This window comes from Lygodium microphyllum, chromosome 8, assembly GCF_053477565.2.
Source record: "Lygodium microphyllum isolate KBCC chromosome 8, Lygodium_microphyllum_v1.1.10, whole genome shotgun sequence".
NCBI lineage: Eukaryota > Viridiplantae > Streptophyta > Polypodiopsida > Schizaeales > Lygodiaceae > Lygodium > Lygodium microphyllum.
In genome coordinates this window covers 25601502-25624571 of record NC_141142.1, presented here as the reverse complement: position 1 = coordinate 25624571, position 23070 = coordinate 25601502, and the positions used below count along the sequence as shown (strand labels likewise).

Sequence of the window (23070 nt, the reverse complement as noted above, 5' to 3'; positions counted from 1 at the left end):
CACATTCATAAGATGGAGAAGCAACCTTCTTCACTTGTCTCGTCTTTAGAGAGAACTTGGCTCATTGATGGTGGTGCTTCGAGTCATACAACTCCTCCAAGGATTTGTTACATGACCTTCATCCATGAGATGGTATAGTCACTGTTGGTGACATTTGTTCGGTGCCTATTAGTGGTGTTCACACTTTGAATGTTCCCAACTTGGGGTTCCATTTTCTCTCGGTTTATGGCCTTACTAGACTTTGTACTCAAGTTCTCTTCACAAAGCAAGCCGTCTTTGCTGCTGAGGATTCTTCTACAAGAGCCATTCTTGCAACATGTTGACAAGAGAGGGGGCTATACATGCCATATCCAAGATCTGAGAGGGAGCTAGCAATCATAGGTGTCTTGCACAATCATCTCTACCTCTGAGCCTCAATCTAAGTCAGTCAGGGACATTTAGGAGCTCTAATACTCAGTCTACCATGTTTTGACAGAGGAGCCAGCTCTGTTTAGAGCATGCATTTCTTTTTCAGTCGGTTTTAGGTGTGTTCACACTGGCTGCGGTTTACTTCCAGCCTCATTTTTTTTCCAATGGCTGGAGGGTGTTTTCACATCAGTTTGAGGCAATCAGCATTTCTTTTTTGCACCAACAATTCCTGCATTAATTAATGCAGGTCAGCCAGCATTTAATGCATGGCCTTATGCTGGTCAGCCAGTTTTTGGTATTTCCAGCTATTCATAGCTGTCCCCCTCCATTAAATGGTCATTCTGCTTTTCAAGTTCTAGCACATTCTGATATTCAAGGACTTTCCTCTATCTTCCATTGTTGCCTTCTGTTCATCAGCCTGATCCGATGCCCTCATTAATACTTTGGGCTGCGTGCAGGGACCGATCAATCCCTCTTTGTATTCAGCTTTCATTCAGATTCAGTGCAGATTTTCTTTTTCCATTCCTCTCTTTTCTTGCTGTCTTTCTCTTTCCTTCTCTCTCCATCTTCTATTGTGGTGCAGCTGAACCACATCAGTGAGGCTGTCAGACTGCGAACAGGGGATAGATCTGACTAAGGACACAGGAAAGGAGAGAGATGATGATGATGATGATGATGATGATGATGGCTAGAGAGAGAAGATGACTGTGACAGCAGTATGCACTGACTAGTAGAGGTGAAATGTCGAAGTGATATTCCAGCAATGAGAAGGAGAAACTCATAAATAGGCTGCAGGAACCAGTACTGATCAGTCTGCATTTAATGCAGCTTGAGCCTGTCTTCAAGCAGCCAACAACCATAAATATGGCCAACCTGCCTAGAAAATGGGAAAATGTCCAGCAACTGCCACACATCATAGGCATAGAAAATGGACAACTCTAAGTGGTCAAAAGGGCATTGAACCTGTCTTCAAGCAGCCAACAACCATAAATATGGCCAACCTGCCTAGAAAATGGGAAAATGTCCAGCAACTGCCATGCATCATACGCATAGAAAATGGACAAGTCCAAGAGGTCAAAAGGACTAGAGAAAGGCATCAATGCCTCCACTTATGTAATGGAGGAAATTAAGACCTATGAACCTTGTAAATAGCCTACACCACCTAGTTTTAGGGGGAAAACTATAAATAGGGCACAAGGTGCTATTGTAGGGGCTTTTTGTGATTTTGGTCATCCAACTTTGGTAAGTTAAGATCTTCTTGATTTTGGCACCCACATGGTGGTGAGTTACCATGGCACTTGCTTGGGGTGTATTCCAAGAATCATTTCTTGTTACTCTTTCCTTTTCATAGGTTAATACAATTTTGGCTATGGCATCCACCATTTTCTTGAGATAAGAAGTATCTTCTTGTCAATTTCTTGGTTAGGAATCGATTAGGCTAGGGCTTTTCTTTACATTGGTATCAAAGCAAGTCTAGATCCAACTATGTTGTCATTTTTAAGCTTACATATGTCTACAGTAGTTAGTGCAAAGTAATTGGAGTTACAATTCTTCGTTAATGTGACAAGACTGTCTTGGGGGCAGACTTCTACAATTAACCATGATCACATTTGAAGCCACTTGAAACATATCTTGGTAAGAATGGTGTTTGCTGATAAATTTGGCAGTTTGTGACCCGTTTCCAAGGCATTTTGGAGACAACTAGATGTTCCACTACTTTTGAAAAGAAAGGTTTCCCCTTCCCTTTCAAGCTTTCATGGAGTGATTTCAAGCTTTCTCTCAAGCTTTCATGGAGTGTTGCTTAGAAATCTCTTCATTTCTCTTTTGCCCTTGTTGATCTTACATCTAAGACTTCAACCAATAGATTCTAAGCATGATAAGCTTGATGAAGAGCACCATTATGATAGTGATTCATGCCATGTAGGCAGCAGACCAGCAAGCACAATTTGTGCTGATTTTCAGACATCTTGATAGCAAATGACTCCATCTTCTCCGTGATATTGATCTATTTTGTGCTTCTATTCCCTGCTATTGATCATGAAGAGCTTCCGTAGCAAGCAGTTTTGACTGGTCATGCAGTGAATCGTGATTCTCTTCCTTTATAATCTTCTAAAGTAAGCTCGAAGAGCCCTACATCTATGCGCACATCAGCTTTGCGTGCGTTTGGAATTCATGCATGAGTACTATGATCGTGGGTATCATGATCATGGGGCATCTATGAGCCTTGTAAATAACCTACACTACCTGGTTTTAGGGGAAAAACTATAAATAGGGCACAAGATGCTATTGTAGGGGCTTTTTGTCATTTTGATCATCTAACTTTGGTAAGTTAGATCTTCTCGATCTTGGCACCCACATGGTGGTGAGTTACCATGGCACACCTACTTGGGGTGTGTTCCAAGAATCATTTCTTGTTACTCTTTCCTTTTCATAGGTTAATACAGTTTTGGCTATGGCTTCCGCCATTTTCTTGAGATTAGAAGTATTTTCTTATCAGTTTCTTGGTTAGAAATAGGTTAAGCTAGGCCTTTTCTTTCAAACCTAATGTGCTTACACATTGTGATATGCAAAGGACTGACAAACATACAGTTCAAGGTTTTGAATGGCCTTGCAGACCCTGATGGAGACTCACAACCAGAGATGGAAACAGATTAAGACTAGAAATAACACATCAGCTAACATGTTGAGGCCTAATTCACATATTGAGGCTTGTGATTCATGATTCAGTTTGCAATTGACAAGCCCACTGTATACACACAGAAAGTACCGCTTGATATACATGCACCTATCTTTACAACCTTGTATGTCTTGCATAAACTTATGCATTTTGTATCCGATACAAAACCATCATTACTACATATATTACCTCAAATCTACAACTATTCATTCACATCTTATGGAAATGGCACCAAACATATCTAGTCATTATGGAACATTGAACTCAATAAGTGTTTAACATCCTCATAAACACATCAAAAAATTCATGGTGAAGGACATTTCAAAAGATCTTACCATATGTAATACAAGTTGTCTGTAGACTGGGTTTGCACTCTACCCATAAGTTCCACCTGGAAAATTCCACCGATGCAAATAACTGGTTTTGGAAGCTTGAAGCTTTGAAGCGTGTCCTCCTACATAGACGAACCACATTTTATTGAGCCTTTTTCTTAGAAGATTTTTTCTCCTCCATACACAAACGATGTGTTCATGAAGCCTTTTTCTTTCAATAACTTTTTATGCCATAACTTTTGCTTTCCTCGAGGTGTACAATTTTTTAACTATTCCTTGTGCCATTAGTTTTATTCTATACTTAAAGGAATTAAGTTATTTGAGGGTCAAGATGGTATCGATTAGATAAGGAAATAGTCAATCATTGTAGATTGTCTGAAACCAGCTTTCCTTCTTGGAAAGGGCAGTAATTCCTTGATTAAGCACTTAACTCCAAAAATCAACAAATGAATATAACTTGAAATGCACAAATTACCTTAATAATCTCGAACACTAGACACCCTGTTGGCCCCAAAACTGGTGCCCCTTTCGGTATTTCTTTAACTTGATTGCTAATGGAATGAGTACAAGCTGAGATTCACAGTCTCCTTTGCTGTTCCAAAAAGCCTCTTTGCTGTAGCAACAATCAACAATCAATTCAGGCCAATTGCCCCTTGATTTTTCACCCAGGACTTGCACGAATGGAACGACCAACTGGCCAAATGCTACCCCAAATTACAATAAATGGGCTGGCATCTGAATTCCCTAACAATTACACAAATTTCAGGTACTGAATTCAATGTACGATGCCTTCACCAATTGGCACAGGTCCTAAGGTGATTGTCAAACCCTAATTTCTACAAAAATTTAGGGTTTACAGCAGAGATCTCTTTGCTGTCCACCAGATTTGACTAAGATCTACTCAAAATGACTGAGAAATGCTGAGATCTCCTAAGAATGGGTTGGAGAAGGTGAGAGAAAGCCAAGATGAGAGAGAAATCTGATTTTCTTTGCAAGAAAACCCTAAATTCTGCCTGCTGCCTGCTCCAGCCTACATTTAATGCAGTCATCTACTCCCAAGAACCTCCAAAATACTATCACCTGATCAGCAATGCTGTTGCCAGCCCCCTACAAGGTGACTTTCTGCTATCCCCTACCTGTTGAGGCCCCCAAATGGCTGCCTTCTGCAGCTAATTGCTATCAAATTGCTATTCTCTCATCAAAAAATGGACCAGCAACTCTCTCTTCCTCTCCCATGTTGTAAACTGACTACATGGCTGAGACCCAGCCCCCAAAAACGTTTTCTCAGTTTGCATGGTCATTTTTGCCAAGTGACAGCCTTCTAAGCCCATTTTTCAGCTATATCCAACCATTTAATTGATTTTCAGAATTAAATAACCCTAAAAATTAAATTCAGCCCTTTTGACCCTACCCAAAATTAAATGTGCCTATCCAGCTAGACCATTTGCAACTTGGAGTGGTTTGTTGGTCCAAGCATAGAGTGATTGTGCGATTGATTTAATGGAAAATGAATAAGAATGAAAGAATTAATCAATGCACAACAATACTTGATCACGAATGAGAAGTAATGAATTAATGAGAGAGAGAGTATACAACGCTCTAGGCGATCACACTGAATAATGTCACACTTGTGCAAAATGAGGCACAAGATGTCTTTAAATAATAAAAAATAAAACCCTAACAGCTTAACCGTCATAGGAAACCCTAAAATAAACCCTAACCCTAGTGTCACTTAGTGCTAGGACACTAAGGGCAACAATTACATTTAATGACAGTTTAAATGCCTAGGGAGCCTAGATCATGGCTCAAAGGGCATCAATGCATAGCCCATGAGATGGCCTACAAACCCCCCTCCATGAGATGGATGGGCTGATCTATAAAAAATGAGAGAATCCTAGAAAATTTAAAAAAACATGAAATCATGGTTGCACAAGTTCATCCAAGTGGAGATAGCAACCTATGACAATAAGAGTATAACAGATCATGAAATAAATGGAATCAAGTTCAAGGCTTGGTGAAAAGCCTAGAACTTTGGTCGAGGAAGAGCCTTCATGAAAAGATATGCCAAGTTATCTTCAGTGGGTATGTAAGACAACTCTATTTCTCCAGTTGACATTCGCTTTCAAACATAATGATAATGAACTTCTATATGCTTCGTATGGGCATGGAACATTGGGTTGTGTGCAATGGCCAAAGCACTCTAGCTATCAGTGTAGATAACTCTCGGGGCCGTCTGGTGCACATGAAGATCTATAAGTAACTTACGGAGCCAAACGCACTCCATTGTGGTTGTGAATGCTACTCTCTACTCAACTTCACAACTAGAAGTAGCAACTTTAGTTTGTTTCTTGTTGAACCAAGAAACAAGAGATGTACCCAAGAAGAAGCAGTTGCCACTATGAGAGAAACGAGAATCTGAACATCCAACCCAATCGCTATCAGAATATCCATTCAAAGAGAGTGAAGAATCAACCTTGAAGAAAAGACCAAGAACCGGAGTGCCTTTAAGATACCGAAAGACACGCTTCACTGCCTGCCAATGCGGTACTGAAGGGTTGTGCATATATCTACTCAACTGGGAGATAGCAAACTGAAGATCAAGTTGAGAAACCCTTCACCCGCAATTTGCATTTTTGCATTTAGGGTTTACAGCCCCAAAAAGGGGCGCCACCCTAGACTGACTGTGCCTATTTATAGACCACTCTCTCATTCATTCCTCACAACTGATTCATTCAATCTGTTGTCACCTCCTCTCCACCCTCTCCACTACCCTCACACCCCTTCAGAAGGACATTGCAATTCGTGGTTCGTGGCTGTCTTCATCATCTTCCTTGTGCTACGGCACCCTTGTTTTCCTTGTATCACATTCATTCCATTCATCAAAGTTTCTTCTCTCTTCTCTTTTCTTCTCAGTGTTTGCTGAGTTCACTCCGTATTCCTCCCCGCAAACCCTACTATCTCGCTGGTACATCATCTTTTGACATGGTATCAGAGCTAGATCTGCTCAAACAATGGCAAAGATCCTCCACTCAGGTGAAGGCAAAGAACGATGGTGAGTTCAGCATCCACTTCTCTTCTTTTGCTGCATCAACACTCTAACTGGGGGCTACTCCCTCCTGCGTTTGCCGTTTTCTAGCCTCCGTTCAAGGCTGCTACTGATGCCTCCACCTCCCCTTTGCCGTGTTTTACTACCATGTTCTACTGCTGCGTTTTACTGCCACGTTCTACTACGGCCTTTTACTACGGCATTCTAGTGCCACATTTTACTGCCACGTTTTATTGCTACGTCTTACTGCCACGTTTTACTACACCATTCTACTGTGGCGTTCTACTATTGGCGGCTGTTCTTTGCTACTAGCGGCTCAACCATACTACTGGTGGCTCCTCCTTGCTATTGGCGGTTATTCTCTGCAACTTGGCAGCTCAGCTAGTCTGCTAGCAGCTATTCTCTACAACCAACAACTCCACCATATTGTTGTTGCAACCTCTTATTGCTAGTAGTATCCTCCTCCCACTGACAGCTCACTTCCAGCCCTTCCACTACCCTCCTAGCCCTGAGGCAAACATTGCAGTTCATGGTTCGTGACTGCCCTCTTCCTTTTTCAACAAGGCACACTAGTACCCATGGCTTCTGTACCAACAGATGACCAAACTAATGGATACTCCTATGGCATCACCGCACACACCACTGATGCTTACCGACTTCGACATTTGCTCCCCACCCTCCCGAAGTATATGCGTCTCCAACTCAATACTACCTTTAACACCTCTCCTTTCTAGGCCACAGAGATCGTTCTCTTAGCAGTCATGTTTGTCATGCCTTATCATCTCCTGCCTGTGAGCCTCAGTCTGAGTCAGACGAGGACTTTAGGAGCTCTGACTTGTCTATCACTTGTTTTTACGGAGGAGGTAGCTCATTCTAAAGCACTCAATTTATTGCGCATTTCAATGCATTTTCTCCTCTAGTCCGGATTTTATGTGCATTTCCCAAGGCAATTTCTGCATTCTTCAATGTGCCTCACCTATCGGACATTGTTTTGGGGCTTTTCTTTCATCAATATTGAAGCTCGATTCATCTTCTAGTGTGGAATTTGACAATATTTGGGTAAAATTTTATCCGATTTCTTCAATTTCTCTTCATTTTTCGGGTAACTTTTGGGGCTTTTGCCCAATTCCACCACCAAGGTACCCAAAATTTGGGGCTTTTGCCTCAATTCATCTTCTTGGCCCTTGACATGCTCCAAAATCATATTATTTGGCTGCTGGCCCTATTCTTTCCGGACATTGAAGACAAATTTTATTATTTTGGCGTATTATTGGCCGAATTTTCAGTATATTCAGCTGCTGTCTGGATTATTGGAGCATTTCCAGCCATTAATCTCTAATTTCAGCATATTGCTGATCACTGCCTTAATCGGGTAATAATTTATTTCTGAAAATAACTATTTTCTGCATATTTTTCTCCCTTCTCAGCAGAAAAAAACAGCAAGAAAAATTATTATTCTCCATATTATTTGACTTCATTGAGGTAGACAACAATTCTTCTATTAGTGATTTATTATTATTCAAGCATCTACTTTCTCTCTCTTCACTTGGAAAATATTATTTTATTGCTGATCATCACTCATGGCCAGTAATAATAATGATTTGTTGGGCATACTTGGCACCGACGACAAGCTTGACGGCACCAATTACCCAATGTGGACTTACATGATGCAACATGTTCTTGTCGTGAAGAATCTATGGTATATAGCCAACGGCACCGCCCGAGCAAAGGTCGGCTTCTCCAACACCGGCACGACCTCCCACTTCCACATCTCAAGGTGGCTCTCATGGTGCCGAATCATCTTTTTCTTCGATAACGCCTCCCACTCAAGATCATATTCAGTGGGATAGTTGTGATGCCCAAGTGCATACCCTAATCTCTTTATCCGTGAAGAGAGCCATCATTCCACACATTCGATCATGCAAGACATCCAAGGAAGCATGGGATAAGCTTGCATAATTATATCAAGTGTGCAATGAAGCATGCGCGTTGCTTACCTACGTAAGCAATTTAAAGGCACTGGACATGTGCAGGTTGTCTTCGTATTGGGCATTCTTTTTACATTGCATGATGTTCTCTATATGCACAGTATCAAGAAGAGTCTTATCTCCATTTCAGCCATTGCTACTTCCGGGTTTCACGTCATTTTTTATGGCCCTCGATCTGTGGTATATGATGATCAGATTTCTTCCTCTATTGTCTTGACAGCCACCCTCACTAAAGGTCTCTATTGTCTTGATACTTATGATCAACAACTTCTGAAAATCCTACTGGCAATGCCTTATTAACAAAGGAATTGTCTCATGATATATATTTATGGCATCAGAGGCTTGGTCATATAAACTATCGAGCATTGATGAAGCTTGAGTCAGAGGATATGGTCAAAGATCTTCCAAAAATTCACTTGCCATCAAATCACATTTGTGAAGGTTGTCTACTTCGTAAAATGCATCGATTCTCCTTTCATAAGGATTCTCATGTTCATTTGCCATCTATTTTGCATCTCCTTCACAATGATGTTTGTGGTCCTATGCAGACTAAATTCATCGGTGGATTTTTATATTTTGTCACATTCATAGATGACAAATCTCGATTTACTTGGGTATATTGGCTGAAATCTAAGGCTGAAGTCTTCTCTTCCTTGAAGACTTTTATTGCTATGGTGAAAAACCAAAGTAGCTTTTTCATTCGAACCCTTTGCATCGACAGGGGGGGTGAATATTTTTCCAAACAATTTTTAGAGTATCTTGCATCTCGAGGAATTCATAATCAATGCACCGTTCCTTACTCCCCACAACAAATTGGAGTAGCGGAGCAGAAGAATAGGTCACTCATGGAGATGGCAAGATACATGCTGAAGAGTAAGAATTTACCTAATTGCTTTTGGTTCGATGCTATTCATGTGCTGCTTGTGTTTTGAATAGGTGTCCCACAAGAGCTTTACGCACCATCACTCCTTATGAGGCATGGACTAGCTCCAAGCCTTTTCTCTCTCGTATGAGGACTTTCGGATTATTGGCGTATGCTCATGTGCCTTCTCAGAAAAGGCATAAGCTGGATGATAAGGCTATTCACTACATATTTATTGGATATAGTCCTGAAAGTAAAGGGTACCATCTTTATCAACCCTCTATAAGTAAAGTTATTGTTAGTAAAGATGCTATCTTTGTTGAAAATGCTTCTCATTCCTTGCTAGACTGTCAAAAATAGCCTACTATTGATGCTTCAAACATCTTTAACAGCTTACTACCGCTTTTCCATAATGGTTCCATGGACGATCTTTCTTCTCAGCCTCCATTTCCACCATCTATAGATACATTACAGCAGTCTATTCAACCTGATTTACAGCCACAACAGCATCATGATACCTTGTCTAAAGAGCAACCCCCTATTTTGGATCAATCGGACCATAAAAGGGCTGAAATTCAGTAGCCTAAAAGCGTCCCTCGCCAGCTGTTAGACACTCTTCGGGACAGTAAACAGCCTCTTCCTTTGGCTGCCTGCACACGAGCCTTTGCTCACAAAGATCAAGGCAATCTTCTTGCATGTACATTGGTGGCTACAACATGCAATGAAGAACTCCTATGTTATGAAGATGCTTTTTTAGATGATCGTTGGGTGGAAGCAATGAAAGTAGAGATTGATTCAATCCATTAGAATGACACTTGGAAGTTATGTGACTTGCCTCACGACAAACGTGCCATAGGTACCAAATGGGTTTATAAAATTAAAAGAAAGTCAGATGGTTCTATTGACAGGTACAAAGTCTGCCTTGTTGCCAAGGGCTATGCCCAACAACAAGGAATCAACTTTGAGGAGACTTTTGTCTCTACCTCTCGCATTACTACCATCGGGAGTATTATTGCCCTTGCTACCCACTTTCATTGGGAGGTGCATCAATTGGACATCAAGACGGCATTTCTCCATGGATATTTCACTAAAGAGGTATATGTTTCTAAGCCTCGAGGATTTGCAGTTAAAGGCTATGAGCACAAAGTCTGTCATCTCAAGAAGGCTTTGTATGGTTTAAAGCAAGCTCCACAGGATTGGTACGCCCACATACATTCTTATCTTTTGTATCTCGGATTTCAGAATAGTCCTATTGAGGCTACTCTTTACATTCGACATCAAGGATCTGATTTTATTATTTTTGTGCTTTATGTTGATGACATGCTTGTCACCGGGACCAATGCTGGTCAAATTGTGGCATTTAAGGCTGATTTATAGAAAACATTTGCCATGACAGATCTTGGTCTACTCTATTATTTGGGTATCCAATTTGACACCATTGAGGGGAGCATCATTATGACACAATCTAAGTATATCGGACAGCTTCTTTAGCATTTTTAGTTTGAGGATTGTAAGCCCATGTTTACTCCCTTGGAGCCTAGTTTTAGATTCACTTCTGATAATGGTAGTGGATCTTTTGATACTACTTTATATGAGCAGGCTGTTGGATGCTTGATTTATCTATGTCACATGAGGCCCGATCTGTCAAAAGACGATGTATCAGCGAGACAATAGGGTTTGTGGGGAGAAACACGGAGTGAACTCAGCAAACATTGAGAAGAGAAGAGAAGAGAGAAGAAACTCTGATGAATGGAATGAATGTGATACAAGGAAACAAGGGTGCCATAGCACAAGGAAGATGATGAAGAGAGCCACGAACCACGAACCGCAATGTCCTTTTGAAGGGGGGTGAGGATAGTGGAGGGGTTGGAGAGAAGAGGTGACAGACTGAATGAATCAGCCGTGAGTAATGAATGAGAGAGTGGCCTATAAATAGGCACAGTCAGTCTAGGGTGGCACCCCTTTTTGGGGCTGTAAACCCTAAATGCAAAACGCAGAAACGCGAAAACGCAAACTGTGGTGGAGGGTGAAGGGTTTCTCAACACCCCCTCTTAGGCCCAAAAAGGGGAACAAGAGAAGAGTGAGATGGAGATGCAATGCTACATGTTGAAGAATGCTCATGCAGTAGGTGCCATTTGGACAGTGTTCCACTTGCCCAAGCGCCCTAATACAAAGATGATGAAAACATGCAATGCATAGGAGGAATGTCGGACTTTGTGGGGTTCCGAGAACCATAAGGATATACCGGCACTCAATCTTGGGAGGTGGCTCCATGTTGACCAAGGGACAAAGAAGATCCACCCTGTAATCTAAGAATACCACTTGAAAAGAGACCTTTGAAGATAGTTAGGAGACTGGATGAGTTGGAGAACCCAAAACTCAACCTCGGGAGAGAAGCCACTAGCTCCGTGACCCCACACTGGAAGGAATACGAAGGCCTAGCCACCAAGTTACTGCGGAAGACCCAAGGACCCCGATCTAGATAGATCCTCTAGATCCTGGTTATGAGTAGAGGAAATGACTGTTCAAAGGAGAGTCACTTCTCGAGAAAGATGGTGGTGTGTGAAGAACTTCATGGCAAATAGGGTCCCTCTTTGAATCGAAAGGAGTAGAAGTAGGAGCCCCTTGTGAAGCCGAAGAAGAACTAGAAGCCCCCTCTGAGGGCGAAGTAAGAAAATCCCCCTCCAAATCCCAGTCTTTGAGAGAAAGGGAATCCAACCACTCATGGCTCACGGACTGCGAAGCATTTTATGACAAAGGAAGTGCTGTTGGTCGTGGAAAAGAAGGTATCTGGGGCTCGGAAGAAGAAGCTGGAAAGAATCCAAAAGTGGCCTCTTGAACCTGAGTGGAAGAGGATGGAGAAGAAGGAGGCTCAGGAGGAGCCAAGGGTGTGGAACATACGCGGGCTCTTAGGAGAGTGGATTGTGGAGGAGATGTGGGCCATGAAAGCCACTATACCCGGAAGTGGGTAGTGGAAACCTCCGCATAGTGGGGTGATCTCCAAGAGGACTTATTGCCTCGTAAGGTCTTAGAGCCTCCGTGTGCTAGAAAGGACTTAGTGCGTGTCGATTGCGGCTTATTGCCTTGAGCATAATACTCTAATAGCCGATGCAGAACATCTGAGAGTGCGCAATGGAAGAAGAAACACGAACACAGAGAGAGAGAGAGAGAGAGAGAGAGAGAGAGAAAGAGAGGGAAGAAAATTTGCACTGATTGAAATGAATGCCAAATACAATGTTGTGGACTGATCAGTCCCTGCACGCAGCTCGGAGCATTAATGAGGGCACCAAACCAGGTTGATGATGACAGCAGCACCGAAGACGGAGGAAGATGACAGAGTCAGAGTGTGCATCTGCCAAGGAAGGAGGGAAGATGATGATACAACTGATTGCCAAGTGGGAAATGGCTATAAGTAGCCAAAAGACCCAAAAGCTGGTCAATCTGAAATTTGAGGCCAAAAATATGTTCAACCAACATTTAATGTTGGTAAAATGCAAGGAATGCTAAAAAAATTTCCGAAAATGATGGACAATGTCTGACAAGTGAGGCAAGTTGAAGAATGTAGAAACTACCTCGGGAAATGCACATAAAATCCGGACTAGAGGAGAAAATGCACTGAAATGCGTGATAAATTGAGTGCTTTAGAATGAGCTACCTCCTCCGTAAAAACAAGTGATAGACAAGTCAGAGCTCCTAAAGTCTTCGTCTGACTCAGACTGAGGCTCACAGGCAAGAGATGATAAGGCATGACAAACATGACTGTTAACATCTCCTCTTAGATCCTGGATGTGGCGGCAGGCCAAGGGAGAAACGGATCCTGGGGTGGCAAGAGAAATGCCAATGTCGATGAAGTTCGTCGATGAAGATTGGCGATGAAAAAGCTCCTCACGATCCTGGAAAACCCCCTCTAAAACACTAGGGGCTAGGAAATCCATAGCGGCATCACCAATATCGTCCCCCTCTGAAAGGAATGGGGGGTATGAGGGAACCACCGGAGGAGAGAGTGGGGGATGGGAAGGAACCTGTGGAAAAGATGGTGCACAAGTGGGAATTGATGTAGCAATAGACAACTGTTTCGGAGGACCCTGCATAAGAGAAGGGGAATGGAGCTTGTAAAGCCCGCTCTCCTGCCAACCTGTTGCGATAACAACCCTTGTAGAAGAATCCTCAATACAAACGGCCTGCTCAGTAAAGACAACCCAGGTACCAAGCCTAGTAAGGCCATAGACTGAGAGGAGTGGAAAGCCCAAGTCCATAACATAAAGAGCCTGGGAAAGGGAGCTCGATGTGTGGTCGGGAAATAAAGGCAAAGTGCCAACACCACAAATAGGCACCAAAACAATGTCACCAAGAGTGACTGAACCCTCAGAAGGGCATAGATCTTGCAATAAATCACCTCGGGGAGTCATATGACTAGAATCTCCACTATCAACCAACCAAGGTCTCTTAGAAGATGATGCAACCACTAAAGAAGGCTCCTCCAAGTCAACAATATGAAGGAACACTGACTCATGGTAACAGTTGGAGTAGAGGTAGAAGGCTTGGATGTTTTAGCTCCGTCCTTCGCTCTTGGACGAAGGTGAGGATACTTCTTCCAACATTTCTCCTCTGGATGTGTCCCCTTCCTAAAGTATGGGCATTTAGGCTTCTCCGAGTCGGAGTCAAAACCTGAAGAACTCTCTTGTCTTTTAGCTTGTGACTTCCCTTTCTTTTATGTCCCCCCTCCGGAACCTGCAACAAAAGCTTTGATGGAGGTGGATCCATTGGCTACCTTTTTGGCGCGCTCATCATACTCCAAAACAAGTGGGGCAAGCTCCTCCCATAGAAGCTTCTCATGGGTCCTCGATATAAGAAGGTTGGTATAGAAGATATCAAAACGGGGAGATGGCAACTGAGTCAAAAGAATCATGGCCATATCCTCGGAAGAGATCATCCTACCAAGGGACACAAGCTCATCCCTCATATTCTCCAACCTATTGATATGATCCTTCATGGAAGAAGAATCATCAATAGCGAGCATCCGTAATTTCTTCTCGAGAGTATTCCGATGGGCAAATGTCTTCTAATGGTACAAAGAAGCAAGCTTTGTTCACACTTCCGCAGCTTTCCACAACCTGCGCACATGCACTAGGATAGAATCCTGTAAGCTCATAAAGAGGAAAGATTGAGCTCTCGAGTTGAGCTGATCCCATAAGGCCGCACAATCCATCAATGATTCAATGGTGGGATCCTCCACTGGACGGGAAATAGGGTGGGTAACAAACTCCCAAAGATCGAAGGTATCAAGGATACACTCCACCTTACATGACCAAAGCAAGAAGTTGAAACCATCAAGCTGGTCTTCTTTGGGCAAAGAAGGGAGTACGGGCACCTGTATAGAGGGTGCCATGGAAGGCATATGAAGGCCAACAGAACGAGCCTTCTGTGAAACACGAAGAGAACGAGGAAAAGAGGGATCTCATACAAATGGGCTAGGTGATCTCTAGTCGTCGCGTGAACTAGCACGAAAGTCCAACTCTTAGAGGAAGGAATAGAGACCTCATCGTCTGAGTCAGCAACGAACTGGTGATAAGACATCTTCGTATATATCTGCAATCACCAAACAATCTGCAACCAACAATCAATCAAGGTGGAGCCGCCTATGTCAGAAAAGACCCAGAAGATGCTGTGGCTTGCAAGAGTAGAAGGTAGACGATGTCGCCTAGCTGCCAAAGTAGGACGCTTCCACTCCAGATGCCAGAAAAGGGTGCGTTTGATATAAACGCAAGTTGTGGACACCTTGAAGACTGTCGCCTGGCTCCATATTATGTCACCTTTGCTTGATGATGAGGACGACTACAAAATAGTTGTGGTTGATGCAAACGCAAGCAGATGGCTCCAAACAGATTGTTGCCTAGTCCTCCAGGGACTGCAAAACACCAAACCTAGGTACAAAAGGCTGTGTTTCAGCCTTGGATGCACCGTCAGAAATTGGAAGAGGTAGATAAAGGCTGCAGTTGATGATGAACTCCTTTGCAATGGAAGCTCTCCTCTATGTTCTTAGTTAGGCGATGATACCATGTGAGAGTGCGCAACGGAAGAAGAAACACGAAGAGAGAGAGAGAGAGAGAGAGAGCAGAAAATGAAGGAAGAAAATCTGCACTGACTGAAATGAATGCTGAATACAATGCTATGGACTGATCAGTCCTTCATGCAGCCCGGCGCGTCAATGAGAGCACCAGATCAGGCTGATGATGACGGTAGCACCGAAGATGGAGGAAGATGACGGAGTCAGAGTGTGAACCTACCAAGGAAGGAGGGAAGATGATAATACAACTGATTGCCAAGTGGGAAATGGCTATAAGTAGCTAAAAAACCCAAAAACTGGCCTACCTGAAATTTGAGGCTGAGTGTCGTCCTCCTCACCGAGTCCATAATGCCGTCTCAGGGCCTCCAATGATGGAGAAGCCTAATAATGTTAGAGATCATAGCCTGTCTTGGAGGGCAGCTGCACAGTCAGTCGGACTGTGCAGTCGGACTGCCACGTGGCAGTCCGACTGCCTGCAGCCCAGTCAGCTGCATTTAATGCAGCCGACTTATTCAGGCTGCGCCCTATTTCTGGCGCCCCAGTCCGTGGCAGTTTTCGGCTATAAATACCCGACGTTTCCAGCAGTCTGGTCACTCTTCTCTGTTGCAGATTACAGACCGGTGCCGTGCAGATTTCTGTCTCTGTTCACAGATTTCAGACAGCAGACAGTGCAGACTGCAGCAGACTTCGAGGTGGACAGCAGGTCGCATCGTCGAGGTGGAGACACGCAGTCCAGCGCACTGCGCCCGTGTATATCTTTGTATTCAGCATTCTTTATACAGCAGATCTTCATTGTCCACTGTCTCTTTCTCTCCCTTCTCTCTCTGCGTTCTCTCTCTCTCAGTCCTACGCTTCCGCACCGCTGCACTCTGACATGGTATCAGAGCAGTGTTTGAGGGCTGACTAAGCGCAGAATCAACCTGAAGAGGAGTTTCCATCGCGACACAAATTTGCGTTTTTTTGCATTTAAGGGCAGACAGGAGGGCTGCGCCTTGGAACAAGGCTGAAACGAGTGTGGGTGCACAGGAAAGGAGTACAGGTGGTGGATTTGCTGCTGTTTACTGCTGTTTTACGCGGAGGAAGTTTGAGTTTTCAACCTAAAAGTGCAGGTTTTGCTTTTTCATCACCTCCGGCGGGTGAAGAAGCTTCGGGACACAGAAGAGCCTTAGCAGGCTGAGTTTACCCAATCAGAGGGGGCTGCTTTTGCGTTTGAGAAGGCATTACAGGTGAAGATGTCTACAGAGATGGACTTGGAGTTCCAGGCGATTATGGACCGGAAGGTGCCTGTCCTACCGGCTCTTCCTACAGATCAGAAGCTCGACGGCGACAACTACCGCATTTGGCGCGTTATGATGTTGGCCATCCTTGAGTCCTATGATTTGGCGGAGTTGCTACAGGAGGATATTGACCGGCCTTCGGTAAGAGATGAGTCCAAACTCTCTTCCGATGCTCGTGCGGAGTTGGCCAGGGCCCAGTCTCATTGGGACAAACTGAATGCCAGGATTCGATCCTTTCTCTTTCTATCATGCACTACAGCCGTGATCGCTCACATCGAGCACTTGACAGTGGCTCGTGAGATATGGCTGGAGCTTGATCAAATGTACAATCGGATAACCCTGATAAAGAGGGTTTCTTTGGAGGTACAGATGCGGACCTTGTCCGTCAATAAGTCTTCTTCGCTAAGGGAACACATTAACAAGCTCAGGCAGCTACAGATGCAGGTTCAGAATGCGGGGAAGCCGATTTCCTCCGAAGACATGGCGATCACACTATTGTCCCAGTTGCCACCACGATTCGGTACATTTTACTCTGCCCTTATTGCTTCGGGGCGAGAGTCTACTCTTCATTGGGAAGAGTTGGTTCCTATGGTCTTGGACCAAGAGGAACAGTTAAAGGGACAGAATGCTTCCAAGACGGAGGCGTTAACAGGTCAAGCCTCTCAGAAGAAGGGGAAGGACCAAAAGAAGAAGAAGGGGGACAACAAGTCCAAGAAGGACAAGGAGAAGGACAAGGACAAAGACTCCACATGTCATATTTGTGGAAAGACTGGCCATTGGAAGAAGGATTGCCCTGACAAAGACACGAAGGACACCAAGAAGAAGGATACCAAGGATTCTGGAGCGGTGGCTGCACCCTCATCAGCTGCATTTCTACATCTGGTTGTCATTGAGGACGCTTCACCGAATGCTTCTGATGCTGCGATGACGGCTCCCCAAGCTCGAGAATGGATTGTTGATAGTGGTGCCTCGCGGCACATGACTCCTTCATCAGATGGTGTTGCCCAGCTGCGACCTTCGCGTGGGCAGGTTCTCATTGGTGACAGCTCTTCAGTTTCTGTTGCAGGTCGGGGTAAGATGCAGCTTATTTCGGATGGACGAGGTGGCACCCATACCTCAGAGGTTTTGCATGTACCATGATTAGGGTACCATCTCCTTTCAGTCCATAAGATTTGTTCCCTTGGTCTTTTCGTGGAGTTTGATAGTTCTACAGTGCGAGTCCTTGATCGTGAATCGAGGAAGGTTCTATCATTTGGATATGAGGAGAATGGCATTTACAAACTGAAGTCTTCCACTGCCCTCTCTACTCTTCTTCTTACCTCACAGTCACAGTGAGAGTTATGGCATGCTAGGTTTGGTCACCTGAACTATGACTATCTTCGGAGGGCGTCACGTGGACAGCTTGTTCGAGGGTTGCCGGATATAGTGGTGAGCCAGCAGCCATGTGTCTCCTGCATACGGGGGAAGCAGCATAGAGATGCCATTCCCCACACAGCTTCGCGGCGGTCTACTTCACCGATGGAGCTAGTATCTACGGATCTATGCGGCCCTATGAGGAATGAGTCCCTGCGTGGGAGCTCGTACTTCATGCTAATCGTGGATGATTACAGCAGGATGACATGGGCCTACTTTTTGGCACTAAAGTCAGAAGCTTTCTCGCACTTCAAGGATTGGCTTCTCTTTGAGGAGAACCGATCAGGCCGGAAGTTGAAGACCTTGCGATCCGACAAGGGAGGTGAATTTGTGTCTAATGAATTTGCTCAGTTTTGTGCAGATAGAGGAATTCACCAGGAGTTTGCCAATACCAATACTCCTCAAGAAAATGGTATTCTCGAACGGAAGAACCGCAGTGTGATCGAGATGCCGCGCACCATGATGGAGCACCGACAGACCCCTCAGCTTCTGTGGGCCGAGGCTGTGGCTACTGCAGTCCACATTCTTAATCGATCCCCTACTTCGGCCGTGGAAGGGATAACTCCATTTGAGGCTTATTTTGGGACAAAGCCAGATGTTTCTTACTTTCGAGTCTTTGGGTGTGATGCTTATGTTCACATTCCCAAGACTCACCGTGACAAATTTGAAGCGGCTTCCCGAAAACAGGTATTTGTTGGCTACAGCTCCCAGTTCCAAGGCTACCGACTGTATGATCCCGTCAAGCGGGATGTATATACTAGCCGTGATGTGCGGTTTGTGGAGGTTCCGGCTTCTTCAACGGGTGAGGAGCATCCCGTTCTTGGAGATCCAGGGGAGAGTTGGGCTCCTTCTACAGTTCCACTGGAGCCTGTGCCTTTTGATTATGATTCTGTTTCTGACACAGAGTCTACTGTTCCACCGGACCCTTCTGAGGAGTTACCACCGGTGGACATTCCAAAGTCTTCTACTGATGGAGAACGACGAGGGGAGGTTCGGCCTCCTCCTCGCTGGGCCCGTGACACACTCCGAGATTCAGGGATCGAGGGGGTTCCTGAGGAGTGGGGACCGCAGGATGGTCCGCGGCGGTCACGGAGGCACCAGGTGCATTCTTCGGAGCTTGTCTGCTCCAATTATTGTTTGATGTCCCGTGTTATGCAGGATCGAGAGCCCACCTCCGTGAAGGAGGCTTTACAGTCCGCCCCATGGAAGAAAGCTATGGAAGCTGAGTTGGAGGCTATTGAGAGGAATGGCACTTGGTCACTTGTGCCACGCCCCCCGAAGAAGAAGGTGCTTGGAGTCAAGTGGGTCTTCAAGACCAAATATCTCAGTGATGGTACTTTGGATAAGCACAAGGCTCGCCTTGTTGCTAAGGGTTTTGCCCAGCGCCCAGGGATTGACTGTCATGACACCTTTGCCCCCACAGCTCGTATGGCAACCATTAGAGCTGTTCTTGCTTTGGCTGGCCATAGGAGATGGCTGTTTATCAGTTGGATGTGAAGTCGGCCTTCCTGAATGGTGATTTGAAGGAGGAGATCTACGTTGAGCAGCCTCCTGGCTTTGGTTCTTCAGATGGGAAAGTCTACAGGTTGAAGAAGGCCCTGTATGGCCTCAAGCAGGCCCCGCGAGCGTGGAACGAGAAGATTGATTCGTTCCTCCAGTCTCAGTTGGGATATCGGCGGTCCAAGGCCAATCCGCAGCTGTATGTTCACACTTCCGAGGATGGTTGTGTGCTGTTTGTATTATATGTTGATGATTTGATTGTCACAGGTGATGATGCACAGCAGATCCAGGAGACAAAGTCAGCTTTACATCGGACGTTCGAGATGACGGATTTGGGGCTACTTCATTTCTTTTTAAGCCATGAGATTTATCAGTCTCAGAGGGGGATCTTTCTCTCCCAACAGAGATATGTACAGGAGCTCTTGGTGTCTTTTGAGATGGAAGATTGTCGGGCCCTCCCTACTCCTATGGATCCGAACTGGAAGGCCACTTCCCATTCAGCTTCTCCTTTGGCGGATGCGTCCCGCTATTGACAGTTGATAGGGTCCTTGATTTGGCTTCTCAACACCAGGGTTGATCTATGTTTTGCTGTTGGCCTCTTGGCAGGGTTCATGAGTGAACCTAAGACGGTGCATTGGTAGGCTGCTCAGAGGATACTTCGGTATCTGAGGGGGACGTCTGATTTGGGGATTCATTACCCCGCAGGGATAGATGGGTCAGATCTTGTACTTGCAGGTTGGAGCGACTCGGATTGGGCCGGTGACATGGATCACAGGCGGTCTACAACAGGTTACTGTTTTACTTTGGGTGCAGGTGTTATTTCATGGAGTAGCAAGAAGCAGCCCACGGTAGCCCTTTCGTCTACTGAGGCGGAGTATCGGGCCGCGTCTTCCACCACATGCGAGGTTGTGTGGCTTCGAAGATTGTTGGAGGAGCTTGGGTACCCCCAGACTCGTCCTACATTGCTGCGATGTGACAATGAGAGTTGCATTGCCTTGGCGAGGAACCCTGTTTTTCATGCCCGGACGAAGCACATTGAGATTCAGTACCACTTCATCCGCGAAAAGCTTCTGGATGAGACCATCACTGTGGAGTATTGCAAGACGGAGGACAATCTTGCGGATTTGTTTACGAAGGCGCTTCCTCAAGCTCTACTTCGGCAACATTCCAGATCCCTCAGGCTTCTGCCCTGTCCAGGCTCTGAGAGGGGGTGTTAGAGATCATAGCCTGTCTTGGAGGGCAGCTGCACACTCAATCGGACTGTGCAGTCGGACTGCCACGTGGCAGTCCGACTGCCTGCAGCCCAGTCGGCTGCATTTAATGCAGCCGACTTATTCAGGCTGCGCCCTATTTCTGGCGCCCCAGTCCGTGGCAGTTTTCGGCTATAAATACCCGACGTTTCCAGCAGTCTGGTCACTCTTCTCTGTTGCAGATTACAGACCGGTGCCGTGCAGATTTCTGTCTCTGTTCACAGATTTCAGACAGCAGACAGTGCAGACTGCAGCAGACTTCGAGGTGGACAGCAGGTCGCATCGTCGAGGTGGAGACACGCAGTCCAGCGCACTGCGCCCATGTATATCTTTGTATTCAGCATTCTTTATACAGCAGATCTTCATTGTTCACTGTCTCTTTCTCTCCCTTCTCTCTCTGCGTTCTCTCTCTCTCAGTCCTACGCTTCTGCACCGCTGCACTCTGACAGATAAGACATCATAGGAACTCGAGAAGAAGATGTCTGGTACATTGTGATTGTATTGTGTGTCTCGCACAAAGACTCCTCTCCACAATATCTGCAGGATACTCTTTACAAGAGCACCGGCTCTGATACCATGTGAAGAAAACTGCTAGGGTTTGCATTGAGGACACACAGAGTGTACGACCATGACAAAAACACAAAGAGACAGACACAGACACAGACACAGACACAGAGGGAAAAACTCAAACCCTAAACGCAAAACTCAAAAACTCAAACCCTAAACGCAAAACTCAAAACTCAAACACAAACAGAAGAAGAGAGACAGAGAGAACACAACTCTGAAGTGAATGAATGTTGTAAATGAATGTAAGAGTGTACAGTGTGCTCAAGGGGGACCGGCAACAGGTGACGCGACGTCAACAAGTTAGTGGGGCGGGTAGACAGATAGGATGGTGACGAGACACAACAGGCGGCAATTGGTTGGACGAGGCGGCGACTAGTCATGAGGTGGCAAGTCAACGAAAAGGCTACAAATGTCGAGGCAGCTCGGTGGATAGAATAGACGAGGAAGCGCTCCAAGTGGTGTTCTAGTGGCTAGCTATCAGTTACAATGGGCAGGTCACGAACAAGGTTGGCAACCAACGTGGGAACTAGGCAAACAGCAAAAAGAGCAAAGTGGGGTGGTACGTCGACTATCAAACAATGGTTAGGCAAAGCTCCTATTTGCCAGACAACATCAAGCTCTTAACGTGTTGATGGACCGGAGGCGATAGCAATGTCTGGATTGCAAGTGCATGACAATTCTATAGGAGCACAAGCGCAAAATGAAACAATTGAGCCTTCAAGAGCAACGAGTCAGGTCTTATCAATTGGACAAAGGTGATGGCACAAAGTGTGCAATTGCCAATGAAACTTGAGCCTACGCAATGGCAATGGCTCGCGGGGTAGCTGGCTGAGGTGTGGTGCTCAATGGCAACGGCTACAAGAAAATGATCGCAAGGAATGGCGAGAGCGGTGAACAAAAGCCGCTCTAATACCACTGTTGGTCCAAGCATGGAGTGATTATGCGATTAATTAATGAAAAATGAATGAGAATGAAAAAATTAATCAATGCACAACAATACTCGACCATGAATAAGAAGTAATGAATTAATGAGAGAGAGAGAGAGTACAAAACTCTAGACAATCAGACTAAATAATGCCATACTTGTGCAAAATGAGGCACAAGATGTCTTTAAATAATAAAAAATTAAACCCTAATGACTTAACTGTCATAGGAAACCCTAAAATAAACCCTAACCCTGACGGCACTAAGTAACACTAGGGGCAACAACTACATTTAATGATAATTTAAACACCTAGGAAGCCCGGATCATGGATCAAAGAGCATCAACACATAGCCCATGAGATAGCCTACATGGTCCCCAATCTCTGTTGACCCTTAGACTGGCATTAATTAGTTAATTAATGATAGTCCCTATTGTAACCATCAACACTTATTGGCTAAATAACTATCCCAGGGTCAAAACTGACACCAACTGACCCCCAAAGCCCAACTGGCATAACTTATCACAACTTTTGCCTTTGACATCCACTACATCCTCGGGGTCCTTGGCTTGTTACCATGAAATAACTACCATGTACATTACATGTGCCAAACAACCTTGCATATTTGATTAATAACTTAATCAAATTTTATCAACAAGATTAAAACATCTCAAAATTTCACATTCTCCTAACATTGTTTGCCTTACCTTGTAGTTCCTAAGATATCTTACAATACTAACATGAAGTTAAATAACATTGT

The 23070-nt window shown here is 44.8% G+C and overlaps 1 protein-coding gene across 1 annotated transcript in view; it reads right to left on the bottom strand.

The window, feature by feature from the left end:
• The window catches only part of LOC148032073 (F-box family protein), a 72160-nt gene that overhangs the window by 10753 nt on the left and 38337 nt on the right, over positions 1-23070 (bottom strand). Inside the window, exon 4 of the mRNA XM_087682702.1 lies at positions 3421-3539. Coding sequence (XP_087538828.1) covers positions 3421-3539 — 119 coding nt within the window. The remainder of the gene's footprint in view (positions 1-3420; positions 3540-23070) is intronic.